This window comes from Scyliorhinus canicula, chromosome 7 (genome assembly GCF_902713615.1).
Source record: "Scyliorhinus canicula chromosome 7, sScyCan1.1, whole genome shotgun sequence".
Lineage (NCBI taxonomy): Eukaryota > Metazoa > Chordata > Chondrichthyes > Carcharhiniformes > Scyliorhinidae > Scyliorhinus > Scyliorhinus canicula.
Genome location: NC_052152.1, coordinates 25,229,868 through 25,245,637, shown reverse-complemented (window position 1 = coordinate 25,245,637; position 15,770 = coordinate 25,229,868). Strand labels below are relative to the sequence as shown.

General features: G+C 44.9%; 1 protein-coding gene across 4 annotated transcripts in view; it reads left to right on the top strand.

Moving 5' to 3' along the window:
• The window catches only part of cryzl1 (crystallin, zeta (quinone reductase)-like 1), a 93,901-nt gene that overhangs the window by 41,399 nt on the left and 36,732 nt on the right, over positions 1-15,770 (top strand). For all 4 annotated transcript variants that reach the window (XM_038801589.1, XM_038801592.1, XM_038801590.1 and 1 more), the window contains one exon: positions 8,459-8,570. In XM_038801589.1, the coding sequence (XP_038657517.1) occupies positions 8,459-8,570 (112 nt within the window). The remainder of the gene's footprint in view (positions 1-8,458; positions 8,571-15,770) is intronic.

The following is a 15,770-nucleotide window of genomic DNA, read 5'->3' as shown; positions in this document are numbered from 1 at the left end:
CTTTCTCCATTTACTGTATATTTGAAAGATAGAAAAAACTGACAGCAGCAATTAATATGGATCTAACATGATGGCTTCAGTTTAATAAACCTTGTGAATGATATGTTGCCTGAAGCACAATGCAACATTTGGCACAAGAGTGGGATAGTCAACAGTATTTTCACAGACTGACAGATGCAGACTACCTTGATAGTTATAGGCACATTGATATGGTTAACATTGAAGGACTCTGGAAGCTGCTGATCAAGTTTAGTTATCAGATGACATGATTAACATCAGACAAGTCCATAATGCATTATGAATGCATTAATTACTGATAGTGATATAGAGTCATAGAGCACAGAAATGGGTAAAAAGCCCATCGTGACTGTGCCGATCAAAAACAAACATCTAACTATTCTAATCCATTTCCCAATCCATATACTTGTGTGCCTTGGGATCACAAGTGCACATCTAAGTACTTCTTCTTAAATGCTGTGAGGATCTCTGCCTCCACCACCCTTTCAGGCAGTGAGTTCCAAACTCCCACAACCTTCTGGGTAAAAAGGTTTTTCCTCAGAAGTATGAATGCAGTGATATTGAGGTTTAAATGGGCGGGTAAAACTCCGAGAGTAAGGAGGACACTTCTGGAACTGACCCGCGAAGAAGGGGGCTCGGCTCTCCCAAGCTTTATTAACTATTACTGGGCTGCCAACATATTGATGGTCAGGAGGTGGGTAGTGAGGGAGGGGTCGGTTTGGGAGCGGATGGAGGCCGCATCCTGCAAAGGTACGAGTTTGGAGACTTTACTGCCGTTCTCGCCGGCTCGGTAATCTACAAGTCCGGCGGTAGTGGCAGCCGTAAGGGTGTGGGGGCAATGGAGGCAGCATATGAGACTGGAGGGCCGTCAGTGTGGTCACCGATCTGTGACAATCACCGCTTTGTTCTGGGAGGGTTGGATAGGGGCTTTAAGGTATGGCAGTGGGCAGGGGTTGAGAGGTTTGGGGATCCATTCATCCAGGAGGGCTTTCCGACCTTGGAGACATTAGAGGAGGAGTTTGATTTGCCGGGTGGGAACGGGTTTCGGTACCTTCAGGTACGGGACTTTGTACGGAGACAGGTCCCAAGCTTTCCTCGCCTCCCCCTGAGGGCACTATGGGATAAAGTGCTGCCAAAAACAGGAGTTGAAGGTGGGAAGGTTTCAGACAGGGAATTGTTAGAGTGGGAATTGTTAGAGTGGGAAGGGGCCCCTATCAGAGAGGTGAAGAGGAAGTTGGACGAGGAGCTAGGAGGGGAGCTGGAAACTGAACTGTGGGGGAAAATGCCTTGAAAAGGGTAAATGCATCCTCGTCTTATGCTAGACTTAGCTTGATTCAATTCAAGGTAGTCCACGGGGCCCACATAACGGTAGCTCGGATGAGTAGGCTCTTTGAGCAGGTGGAGGGCAGATGTGGACAGTAAAGGGGTTGCCCGGCCAACCATGTTCATATGTTTTGGGCATGTCTGAAACGGAGGGAATTCTGGCAGGGATTTGCAGATGTTATGTCGGAAGTTCTGGAAGGTAGGCTAACTCCGAGTCCAGAATTAGCAATATTTGGGGTGTCGGAGGATCCGGGGGCAAAGTGGGGGAGGGAGGCCGATATCTTGGCCTCCTCCCTGGTGGCCCAGAGATGGATCTTGCTGGGATGGAGGGACTCAGAGCCCCTGAAATCAGGAGTGTGGGTCAGCGATATGGTAGAGTTTCTCAGTCTGGAAAAAAATCAAGTTCGTTCCGAGAGGATCAATACAGGGATTCGCCTGGAGTTGGCAGCCGTTCATCGATTTCTTTAACAAAAATTGAACATCAGCAGTAAGGTGGGGGACAGGAAAAAGGTGTGGGGAGGAAAACAGGAGGCAGGGTAATGTTAAATAAGGACAGAGAGCTTGGTATACGGGTAACTGGGGACAGGGTGGGAGAAGTGGGGGACGTGGTTTATTATTTGTTATTTTAGGGGGTATTTTGTGCATCGCCCCGCGTGGTTTTTTAAGAAATGTCAACATGTTAAATTGTGAAAATTACAAATGCTCCAATAAAATATTTTCTATAAACAACACCCCATCTAAATCTCCTTCCTCAAATCTCTGCCCACTGGTCATTCATCCCTCCACCAATGGGAAAGGTTTCTTCCTGTCTACTCCATCTATGGCCCTCATAATTTTACGCATCTGTCATGCCCCCCAGTCTCTTCTGCTCCAAGGAAAACAACCCCAGTCTATCCAATCTCTTTCATAACTAAAACTCTCCAGCCCAGGCAACAAACATCCTGGTAAATCTCCTCTGCACCCTTTCCAGTGCTATCACATCTCTCCTATAATGTGGATTCCTGAACTACACACAGTACTCTAGCTGTGGCCTAACCAACACTTTATACAGTTCCAGCATAATCTCCATGCTCTTAAACTCTATGCCATGGCTAATAAAGGCAAGTATACCGTATACCTTCTTAACCGTTGTATCCACCTGCTCTGCTACCTTAAGGAACTGGTGTTCATGCACACCCCAAGGTCCCTCTGATCCTCAGTGCTTCCCAGAATCCTGCTATTTATCATGTATTCCCTCGCCTTGTTTGCCCTGCCCAAGTGGATCAACTCATAACTATCTGGATTTAATTTAATTTGCCAATGATCAGCCCATCTGACCAGCCCATCTTTATCCTCCCTGTAATTTAAGGCTCCCCGCCTCACTTTTTACCACCCCACCAATTTTCAACCCTCCTACATTCATATCTAAATAATTTGTATAAACCGCAAACAGCAAGGGTCCCAACACTAATCCGCACGGGACCCCACTGGACACAGGCTTCCAGTCAGAAAAATACACCTCGACCCTCACCTTCTGCTTCCTGCTACTCCCTTAACTCTGGATCCAATTTGGAACATTTTGTTGGGTCCCATAGGCTCTGACCTTCACTATCAGTCCCCATTTGGGACCTTATCAAAAGCTTTGCTGAAGTCTAAATAGACTACATCAAATGCAGTTCCCCCCTCTACACGCCTGGTCACCTCTTTGAAAATTCAATCAAGTTGGTCAGACATGACCTCCCCTGAACAAAGCCAGGCTGACTGTTCTTGATTAATCCCTGCCTCTCCAAATATAGATTAGTTCTGTCTCTCAGAATTACTTCAAATAGTTTCCCCATCACTGAAGTTAGATTGACTGGCCTATTGTTTCCCATTTTATCCTTTCCTTCCTTTTTGAATAATGGTACCACATTGGCTATCCCCCAGTCCTTCGGCACCTCACTTGTGGCCAGAGGAATTGAAAATTATTGCCTCCCCTGCAATTTCATCCCTTGCCTCACTCAATAGCCTGGGATAAATTTAATCTGACACTGGATTTTTGCCTACTTTAAAGCCTGCTGGACCTCTCAGAACCTCCTCTCTGTCCATGTTAATCATTTTAGTTTTATTACAGTCCTTCTGCCTGATTTTCATGCCCACACTGTCCTCCTCACAAGTGAACACTGACAAAGTATTCATTTAGAACCGTATCTACATCCTATGGCACCACGCACAAATGACCACTGTGATCCTTTCCCTAGTTATCCTTTTACCCGTATTTAATAGATTTCACAGAATTTAGAGTATAGAAGGAGGCCATTCGGCTCATCAATTCTGCACCAGCACTTGGAAAGAGTACCCTACTTAAGCCCACACCGCCACCCTATCCCCATGACCCCATCCGACCTTTTTTGGACACGAAGGGCAATTTAGCATGGCCAATCTACCTAACCTGCACATCTTTGGACTGTGGGAGGAAAGCGGAGCACCCGGAGGAAACCCACGCATACACGGGGAGTACATGCAGACTCCGCACAGACAGTGACCCATGTCGGGAATCGAACCCGGGTCCCTGGCGCTGCGAAGCAACAGTGCTAACCACTGTGCTACCGTGCTGCCCTGAATGTGCTTGTAAAACCACTTGGGTTTTCCTTTATTTTACCTGCCAGTATCCTTTCATGCCCCCTTTTCGTTCTCCGAATTTCCTTTTTAAGTTCCCTCACACGTTCTATACGCCTCTGGGGCTTCTGCTGTTTTGAGCCCTCCATATCTGCCACAAGCCTCCCTTTGTCTCCAAATCCAGTGCTGCATGTCCCTCGCTGTCCAGGGTTCACTGGATTTGTTGGTCTCACCCTTTTTCTTGATTGGAACATGTTGGCCCTGTTTCCCTATTCCACTCTCCCTATTTCCTCCTTGAATGAAACCCACTGTTCTGTCACAGAATTACTTGCTCCCAGTACACTGTCGCCAAATCATATCTGATACGAGAGACTCTTCCTCCACCACCCTTTTTTAGGCAGCGAGTTCCAGACTCGCACCACCCTCTGAACAAAGAACAAAGAAAAGTACAGTAAGAAGTCTTACAACATCAGGTTAAAGTCCAACGTGTTTGTTTCAAACGCTAGCTTTCGGAGCACTGCTCCTTCCTCAGGTGAATGAAGAGATATGTTCCAGAAACATATAGAGTGACAAATTCAAAGATGCCAGACAATACTTAGAATGCGAGCATTTGCAGGTAATTGAATCTTTACAGGTCCAGAAATCTGGATCTGTAAAGACTTAATTACCTGCAAATGCTTGCATTCTAAGCATTGTCTGGCATCTTTGAATTTGTCACTCTCTATGTTTCTGGAACATACCTCTTCATTCACCTGAGGAAGGAACAGTGCTCCGAAAGCTAGTGTTTGAAACACACCTGTTTAACTTTAACCTGGTGTTGTAAGACTTCTTACTGTGCTCACCCCAGTCCAATGCTGGCATCGCCACATCAAAGAAAAGTACAGCACAGGAACAGGCCCTTCGGACCTCCAAGCCCATGCCGACCATGCGGCCCAACTAAACTACAATCTTCTACACTTCCTGGGTCCGTATCCCTCTATTCCCATCCTATTCATGTATTTGTCAAAATGCCTCTTAAATATCACTATCGTCGCTTCTTCCACCACCTCCTCGGGCAGTGAGTTCCAGGCACCCTCTGTGTAAAAAAGAAAAAACTTGCCTCGTACACCTACTCTAAACCTTGCCCCTCGCACCTTAAACCTATGCCCCCGAGTAATTGACCCTTCTACCCTGGGGGAAAGCCTCTGACTATCCACTCTGTCTGTGCCCCTCAAAATGTTGTAGACCTCTATCAGGTCGCCCCTCAACCTCCGTCGTTCCAGTGAGAACAAACCGAGTTTATTCAATCGCTCCTCATAGCTAATGCCCTCCATACCAGGCAACATCCTGGTAAATTTCTTCTGCACCCTCTCTAACGCCTCCACATTCTTCTGGCAGTGTGGCGACCAGAACTGAAAACTATACTCCCAAGTGTGGCCTAACTAAGGTCCTATACAGCTGCAACATGACTTTCCAATTCTTATACTCAGTGCCCCGGCCAATGAAAGCAAGCATGCCGTATGCCTTCTTTACTACCTTCTCCACCTGTGTTGCCCCTTTCAGTGACCTGTAGACCTGTACGCCTAGATCTCTCTGACTTTCAATACTCTTGAGGGTTCTACCATTCACTGTATATTCTCTACCTGCATTAGACCTTCCAAAATGCATTACCTCACATTTGTCCGGATTAAACTTCAACAGCCATCTCTCTGCCCAAGTCTCCAAATGATCTAAATCCTGCTATATCCTCTGACAGTCCTCAGTGCTATCCGCAATTCCCGTACTAGCCTCCCCGGACAGGCGCCGGAATGTGGCGACTAGGGGCTTTTCACAGTAACTTCTTTGAAGCCTACTCGTGACAATAAGCGATTTTTATTTCGATTTTCATTTTCATTTCATTTCAATTCCACCAACCTTTGTGTCGTCTGCAAACTTACTAATCAGACCAGTTACATTTTCCTCCAAATCATTTATATATACTACGAACAGTAACGGTCCCAGCACTGATCCCTGTGGAACACCGCTAGTCACAGCCCTCCAATTAGGAAAGCAACCTTCCATTGCTACTCCGTGCCTTCTGTGACCTAGCCAGTTCTGTATCCACCTTGCCAGCTCACCCCTGATCCCATGTGACTTCACCTTTTGTACCAGTCCACCATGAGGGACCTTGTCAAAGGCTTTACTGAAGTCCATATAGATAACATCCACTGCCCTGCCTGCATCAATCATCTTTGTGTGACCTCTTCAAAAATCTCTATCAAGTTAGTGAGACACGACCTCCCCTTCACAAAACCATGCTGCCTCTCACTAATATGTCCATTTGCTTCCAAATGGGAGTAGATCCTGTCTCGAAGAATTCTCTCCAGTAATTTCCCTACCACTGACGTAAGGCTCACTGGCCTGTAGTTCCCTGGATTATCCTTGCTACCCTTCTTAAACAAAATGACAGCATTGGCTATTCTCCAGCCCTCCGGGACATCACCTGAAGACAGTGAGGATCCAAAGATTTTTGTCAAGGCCTCAGTAATTTCCTCTCCAGCCTCCTTCAGTATACTGGGGTAGATCCCATCAAGCCCTGGGGACTTATCTACCATAATATTTTTCAAGACGCCCAACACCTCGTCTTTTTGGATCTCAATGTGACCCAGGCTATCTACACGCCCTGCTCCAGACTCAACATCCACCAATTCCTTCTCTTTGGTGAATGCTGATGCAAAGTATTCATTTAGTACCTCGCCCATTTCCTCTGGCTCCACACATAGATTCCCTTGCCTATCCTTCAGTGGGCCAACCCTTTCCCTGACTACCCTCTTGCTTTTTATGTGCGTGGAAAAAGCCTTGGGATTTTCCTTAACCCTATTTGCCAATTACTTTTTGTGACCCCTTCTAGCCCTCCTGACTCCTTGCTTAAGTTCCTTCCTACTTTCCTTATATTCCACACAGGCTTTGTCTATTCCCAGCCTTCTATCCCTGTCAAATGCCACCTTTTTCTTTTTGACGAGGCCTACAATATCTCTCGTTATCCAAGGTTCCCGAAATTTGCCGTATTTATCCTTCTTCCTAACAGGAACATGCCGGTCCTGAATTCCTTTCAACTTACACTTGAAAGCCTCCCACATGTCAGATGTTGATTTACTCTCTAACATCCACCCCCAATCTAGGTTCTTCAGTTCCCGCCTAATATTGTTATAATTAGCCTTCCCCCAATTTAGCACATTCACTCTAGCACCACTCTTATCCTTGTCCATCAGCACTTTAAAACTTACTGAATTGTGGTCACTGTCCTCTAAATGCTCCCCTACTGAAACTTCTACTACCTGGCCCGGCTCATCCCCCAATACCAGGTCCAGTATAGCCCCTTACCTAGTTGGACTGTCTACATATTGTTTTAAGAAGCCCTCCTGGATGCTCCTTACAAACTCTGCCCCGTCTAAGCCCCTAGCACTAAGTGAGTCCCAGTCAATATTGGGGAAGGTGAAGTCTCCCATGACAACAACTCTGTTGTTTTTACTCTTTTCCAAAATCTGTCTACCTATTTGCTCCTCTATCTCCTGCTGGCTGTTTGGAGGCCTGCAGTAAACCCCCAACATTGTGACTGCACCCTTCTTATTCCTGATCTCTACCCATATAGCCTCGCTGCCCTCTGAGGTGTCTTCCCGTAGTACAGCTGTGATATTCTCCCTAACCAGTAGCACAATTCCACCACTCCTTTTACATCCCCCTCTATCCCACCTGAAACATCCATATCCCAGAACGTTTAGCTGCCAATCCTGTCCTTCCCTCAACCAGGTCTCTGTAATGGCAACAACATCATAGTTCCAAGTATAGTCCAAGCTCTAAGTTCATCTGCCTTACCCGTAGTACTACTTGCATTAAAACATATGTACTTCAGGCCACCAGACCTGCTGTGTTCAGCAACCCCTCCTGTGTGCTCTGCCTCAGAGCCATACTGGCCCTATTCCCTAGTTCTCCCTCAATGCTTTCACCTTCTGACCTATTGCTCCGGTGCGCACACCCCTGCCATACTAGTTTAAACCCTCCTGTGTGACACTAGCAAACTTTGCGGCCAGGATATTTATGCCTCTCCAGTTTAGATGCAACCCATCTAACTCTAGGTGAAAAGGTTTTTCCTCGCATCCCCTCTAAACCTCCTGCCCCTTTGCTTTAAATCTATATTCTGGAGTTTTTCTGAACTCTTGCTTACTATGCCTGTTTTGGAAAAGGTGATTAGGTTGAAACTAATTTCTTCCCAGCTAAAGAATTTTCCTCGTTTATAGTGATGGTAAGGTAAAGTCGTCATAGTCGCACTGCTTTCCCCTTTGAAGGGGAGAGCTGACTGGTGGTGATTTAACCCGAGGATCATCACACCTTGGGCAAGGGGCAAGGTTGAGAAGTGGGGCCTTCATGAATAAGTGATGATGTGCACCAGCAGAAGTGCAATGTGCTTGCTTTGGTTAACAAAAATATGTGTTGTCTCAAATAGTGCCACTATAAACAAAGTTCACTTCACTGAATACTTCATATATGTGAATATTACCTAATGACTATCATTCTCTTCTAGCCTTTTGGTACCATTCTTGTTCAGTTGGCTCATTATCGAGGAGCAAAAGTAATTTCTACTGCAGACAACCTTCAAGACAAAATGTATTTGGAAGGATTGAGACCAACAGTTGGTAAGTGTTTGTGTGGCCTTCTGTGGAAATTTATTTCTCTTCTGCAAAGATTAATATTTACAGACATTTTTATATTTCTTTAAAATAAGACTTAATTAGGACTGGAGTATTCAAATGAAAAACAACATGGTCGTAAATCGTTTTTCCAGCTTTCTCGCTGCTGTTAAAGGCAATGACCTATCCTGATGTATTGTTCATGAATGGTTAATGGGTGGCGCAGTGGTTAGCCTCACGGCATCAAGGACCTGAGTTCAATCCCAGCCCTGGGTCACTGTAGCACATTCTCCCCGTGTTTGCGTGGGCTCACCCCCACAACCCAAAGATGTGTAGAGTAGGTGGACTGTCCATGCTAAATTGCCCCTTAATTGAAAAAGGAATGGGTACTCTGAGTTTATATATTTTTAAAAAATTAATGAAAAGTTTATGTCTCACTCAAATGACCATACCTCACCCGAGATAATAAATGTTGCCAAATCTCAGCTCAACCAATCCTATCCTCCAACATCCATGTAGAAGTATTTTTAAGCTGTGGTCACGAGGTAAAGTATGCAACCATTCATGGTTTGTTTGCCTCTTTTACTCATACTCTTATGGGTGCTGGGATCAATTGTATCACTTGTATTTCTGTTCTGGATAAAATTAGTAAACCTAGCATGGACAAAATACTGAACATTTTTGTTCCTTTCTTTGAAATCCTTGAGGATTTGATTTGGTTTTTGCACTTCTTCTGGGTGGGTACTAGTATGGCAGGAGGGTGGGTACCGGAGCAATAGGTCAGAAGGTGAAAACATTGAGGGAGAACTAGGGAATAGGGCCAAGTATGGTTCTGAGGAAGAGCAGACAGGGGGCTGTTGCTGAAAACAGCATGACTGGTGGCCTGAAGGGCATATGTTTTAATGCAAGAAGTATAACAGGTAAGGCAGATGAACTGAGAACTTGGATTAGTACTTGGAATTATGATGTTGTTGCCATTACAGAGATCTGGTTGAGGGAAGGACAGGATTGGCAGCTAAACTTTCCAGGGTTTAGATGTTTCAGGCGGGATAGAGTGGGAGGTAAAAGGGGTGGAGGAGTTGCGTTACTGGTTAGGGAGAATATCACAGCTGTAGTGCGGGAGGACACCTCAGAGGGCAAAGGGGCTATATGGGTAGAGATCAGGAATAAGAAGGGTGCAGTCACAATGTTGGGGGTTTACTACAGGCTCCCAACAGCCAGCGGGAGATAGAGGAGCAGATAGGTAGACAGATTTTGGAAAGGAGTAAAAGCAACAGGGTTGTTGTGATGGGAGACTTTAACTTCCCCAATATTGACTGGGACTCACTTAGTGCTAGGGGCTTGGATGGGGCAGAGTTTAAGGAGCATCCAGGAGAGCTTCTTAAAACAATATGTAGATAATCCAATGCAGGAAGGGGCTATACTGGACCTGATATTGGGGAATGAGTATTGGGGAATGAGTGTCAGTAGGGGAGCATTTCGGGAACAGTGACCACAATTCAGTAAGTTTTAAAGTGCTGGTGGAAAAGGATAAGAGTGGACCGAGGGTGAATGTGCTAAATTGGGTGAAGGCTAATTATAACAATATTAGGCGGGAACTGAAGAACCTAGATTGGGGGCAGATGTTTGAGGGTAAATCAACATTTGACATGTGGGAGACTTTCAAATGTCAGTTGAAAGGAATTCAGGACCGGCATGTTCCTGTGAGGAAGAAGGATAAATATGGCAAATTTCGGGAACCTTGGATAACGAGAGATATTGTAGGTCTCGTCGAAAAGAAAAAGGAGGCATTTGTCAGGGCTAGAAGGCTGGGAACAGATGAAGCCTGTGTGGAATATAAGGAAAACCTATTTTTAGAATGAACATGTGCTACTTCAGAACTCTGGGAATGAACAGTGTTGTATTTCTTTGGGCCATTGTTGTGTTTTTTTTCCTTTGTAAATGTTTGCTCTCTTGCACACAGTGGATGATGTATCAGGAAGGCCTGAATTTTCTTGGGACCTACTCCACGCCATTTCATGTATTTTAACTCAACTTCTAGCACTGATGTCAGGAGGACTAAAAGGGTCATGAAAAGTAATTGGCAAATAGGGTTGAGGAAAATCCCAACGCTTTTTACACGTACATAAAAAGCAAGAGGGTAGCCAGGGAAAGGGTTAGCCCACTGAAAGACAGGGGAGGGAATCTATGTGTGGAGCCAGAGTAAATGGGTGAGGTACTAAATGAATACATTGCATCAGTATTCACCAAAGCGAAAGAACTGGTGGATGTTGAGTCTGGAGAAGGGTGTGTAGCTAGCCTGGGTCACATTGAGATTCAAAAAGACGAAATTTTGGGCATCTTGAGAAATATTAATGTGGATAAGTCCCCAGGGCCTGATGGGATCCACCCCAGAATACTGAAGGAGGCTGGAGACAAAATTCCTGAGGCCTTGACAGAAATCTTTGGATCCTCACTGACTTCAGGTGATGTCCCGGAGGACTGGAGAATAGCCAATGTTGTTCCTTTGTTTAAGAAGGATAATCCAGGGAACTACAGGCCGGTGAGCCTTGCGTCAGTGGTAGGGAAATTACTGGAGAGAATTCTTCGAGACAGGATCTACTCCCATTTGGAAGCAAGTGGACGTGTTAGCGAAAGGCAGCACGGTTTTCTGAAGGGGAGGTTGTGTCTCACTAACTTGATAGAGTTTTGAGGAGGTCACAAAGATGATTGATGCAGATAGGGCAGTGGGTGTCGTCTATATGGACTTCAGTAACGTCTTTGATAAGGTCCCTCATGGCAGGCTGGTACAAAAGGTGAAGTCACACGGGATCAGAGGTGAGCTGGCAAGATGGATACCGAACTGGCTAGGTTATAGAAGCCATAATATGGAGGTGCCGGCGTGGGTGAGCAGAGTAAGAAGTCTTACAACACCAGGTTAAAGTCCAACAGGTTTGTTTCAAAAGCTAGCTTTCGGAGCATTGCTCACCTGAGGAAGGAGCAGTACTCCGAAAGCTAGCGTTTGAAACAAACCTGTTGGACTTTAACCTGGTGTTGTAAGAATTCTTACTGTCCTTGGTCATAGAAGGCGGAGAGTAGCAATGGAAGGGTGCTTTTCTGGTTGGTGGGCTATGACTAGTGGTTTTCCGCAGGGATCAGTGCTGGGACCTTTGTTGTTCGTAGTATACATAAATGATTTGAAGGAAAATGTAACTGATCTGATTAGTAAGTTTGCGGACGACACAAAGGTTGGTGGAATTGCGGATAGCGATGAGGACTGTCAGAGGATAGAGCAGGATTTACATAATTTGGAGACTTGGGCGGAAAAATGGCAGATGGAGTTTAATCCGGACAAATGTGAGGTAATGCATTTTGGAAGGTCTAATACAGGTAGGGAATATACAGCGAATGGTAGAACCCTCCAGAGTATTGGCAGTCAGAGAGATCTAGGTGTACAGGTCCAAGGTCACTGAAAGGGGCAACACAGGTGGAGAAGGTAGTCAAGAAGGCATACGGCATGCTTGCCTTCATTGGCTGGGGCATTGAGTATACAATTTGGCAAGTCATGTTGTAGCTGTATAGAACCTTAGTTAGGCCACACTTGGGAGTATAGTGTTCAATTCTGGTCACCACACTACCAGAAGGATGTGGAGGCTTTGGAGAGGGTGCAAAAGAGATTTACCACGATGTTGCCTGGTATGGAGGGTATTAGCTATGAGGAGAGATTAAATAAACTCGGTTTGTTCTCACTGGAACGGAGGGGGTTGAGGGGCGACCTGATAATAGTTCGACAAAATTATGAGGGGCATAGACAGAGTGGATAGTCAAGAGACTTTTTTTTTACCAGGGTAGAGGGGTCAATTACTAGGGGGCATAGGTTTAAGGTGCGAGGGGCAAGGTTTAGAGGAGATGTACGAGGCAAGTCTTTTCACACAGAGGATAGTTGGTGCCTGGAACTCGCTGCCTGAGGATGTGGTGGAAGCAGGGACGAAAGTGATGTTTAAGGGGTATCTTGACAAATGCATGACTAGGATGGGAATAGAGGGATACGGACCCCGGAAGTGTAGAAGATTGAGTTTAGACGGGCAGCATGGTCGGCGCAGGCTTGGAGGGCCGAAGGGCCTGTTCCCGTGCTGTACTTCTTCTTTGTTCTTCAAGCATAATATGTGCCAAAATAGAAGCCGAACATTCTGGAAACACTCCACAGGCCAGGTAGCTTCTAAAGAGAAACAAAATGTTAACATTCCAGGCCAATGATCTTTCATCAGAACAGTATGTACTGTGATCATGCAAACGTTGGATGTTGGCCATTCGAATATGGATGGCATGCGATCTTTTCTTAGTTTTTGCTTGGCAACAAAGGAATTTTCATCATCAGCCCAAACTAAATCATGACAATTCTCCCACCAATCAGAGTTTGAGTTGTGTGCCACAGTCCTAAATCTGAGCATCCCAGTCTATTTTTTTAAACTAACATTCATCCCACGCCAATTACACCCCTATTTTATTAACAGACTGTGGAAATTCCCTGGGCATGGTGAAAAAGGTGCTGATATTAGGCTGGTCAAAGAAATTCTCAATTGTGATTGCAACTAATCTTTAAGCATACTAGCCTATACACAAAACAGCCAACTTTACACCATTCCTGTGAAGAAAATGAAAAAGTTCCAACATTTTGCAAATTTAGCTTAATTTATTTCTAACTTCTCTGGAAGTCGACATGAAATAAAATAATTTTTAATGTCCATTTTCAGAACCCATCTTTAACTTATTCAGCAAACAGAAAATGTTAACTTAACACATTGACATGCCACTATTTTACCTATATAAGATGTTCTAGTCTGTGTTACATACATCTGTGAAGCTATTCCAATAAAGGACTGTTGCAATGGTGAACATCAATCACGAGTACGAGCAGTGATAATAATCAGTTAAGTATAACAGATTGTCAATCCCAGGCTGGAGTCAGGCCCACAGGAGATCACAAAATTCAGCTGTGCCTATTTCTGCAAACTTTATTTTATTTATGCACTTTAGATTTTTAATGATTCCATTTAGTAATGATTTTTGATTTCCAGTGCAATAAAATAAATCATTTTGACAGGAGCAATATAGCTGCAAATTACTGTTGTCCAAAATAATGCAATACATTTGTGTGCTATTCCTGTCACATTATTTTATCATTGATATTAACTGTTTATTGAATGGAGCAATATTAAAAGAGACTTTAAGCATGTCTGCTGTTACTTACTTAAAACAGAAAATATTTTAAATTCTCAGCATGTGGAAGTGGAAAATGTTTTGCACATTTAGGTGGAATGATCTGTTTGAACTTTATTCGATGATATTGGCTATTTCTTCACCCCCTCAATGATAGTTAAGTCCTTCAACCTTTGTCAATGCCAACATGCATTGGACTTTAAAACAGAATAACAATGAACCAGTTGTGTCATGGGATTATTGTGGCTATATGTTGTAAGAGGCTTTGGTTAATAGATTAATATGATAAATTATATTCAATTCCCAATGGAAAGCAGTAAAACATATAATACTTACAACTGCTTTTATATTCAGTTGTTAAGTGTTGGTCTGGTCTTTCGTCCGGGTGCTCTGGTTTCCTCGCACAGTCCAAAGATGTGCAGGTTAGTGGATTGGCCAGGCTAAATTGGACAGAGTTGAGTAATGTTACAAAAGTGGAAATGGGGTCTTAGTTGCAGCATGGTCATGTGGTTGGAAACTCGCCTTGAGGTCAAATACGACAACAAGGTTGTCCAAGCCTCCGATCATTGTCAGGGAGAGGAGTGGAGTTAGTGGCCAGGGAACGGTGTTTGTTACAGGGTTTGCAAAGAATGGCTTCTGGCTGCCCAACATTTGGTTGAAGGAAATTCCTGCTCATCATGGGTGGCACGGTGGCACAGTAGTTAGCACTCCTGCCTACAGTGCCAGGGCCCAGGTTCGATTCCAACCTTGGGTGACTGTGTGGAGTTTGCACTTCTCCCCGTGTTTGCATGGGCTTCCTCCGGGTGCTCCAGTTTCCTCAAACTGTCCAAAGATGTGCAGGTTAGGTGGATTCGCTATGCCCCTTAATGTCCAACGGTTGCCTAAATTGCCCGTAGATTAGATGGGGTTATGGGTTTACAGGAATATGGAGGGGCCTATGTAGGGTGCTCTTTCGGAGGGTTGAGTGTAGACTCGATGGGCCGAATGGCCTCCTGCACTGTGGAGATTCTATTCTATTCTATTATTGGGGCAGGGAAGTTTGGAGAATAAAAAATTAACAAGTGTAGTGTCACCAGGAGCTGTATGCTGGAAGGATGGTACTTTTCTCATAAGATTCTCCATTTTTCTGACGGTTTCCCCCTACCAAAATGACCACATGAAATCAACCCGGAAGTCACATTGCAGATTGATGGAAACACCTATTGGGTATCAGTGCAACGAGAATCCGCTGTGTAGCCTTACCAAACGATATAAACAGAGCACGGAATCCTGCTAGGGAAAAGCCAACTTGGTGAATGCAAGGAAGGTGCCTTGGAGAATGATGAATTTGCTGTGTGCGTATTGTATGTTTATGTGATGAATGTAAGAAATCGGTGTGTATATTGTATTATATGTATCTGTTGCAGTAACATTTTCAAACCAGGATTTAAAAAAAAAGACAGCCAACCTTTTTGACTGCCAAGGTGCAATTATAATGTTGTAAAAATGTGATCATCATCTATAAAAGTGAGATCATCATTCTTTTAAGCCAATCTTATGTCTGCAAGGAATGCTGTGGGCCAGTGGTGCAATGGATAACGTGCCTGACTGCGGATCAGAAGATTCCAGGTTCGACTCCTGGTTGGCGCATGGTAAACATTTCGACATTGTTTCAAGGAGTTTTGGAACTAATGTCTACGAGGAGGGGCCTAATGGATTTTTGTTAGAGATATTGGATTCTCCGTTTGGGAGACTAAGTGTTGACGCCTGTGGAGCATGTGTGGACTTTCGCGACCGAAGAATCAGCGCAAAGCCCTCACAGATTCCGGTATCGGTGAGGGGCTAGCAGCTGCGCCAAGTGAAACTCCCGCGGACCGTGCCGAAAACAACCGGACACTGGCCAGGTTCTGGGCCAAGCATGCGTACGGCTGATAACCTGCACCAAGTGTGCCGTAAAACCTGGCGCCGGTCCTGTGCAAACCTAACCTGGCCACCCTCAATAGTCCCACCAGCCCTAGCAAAAGCTCA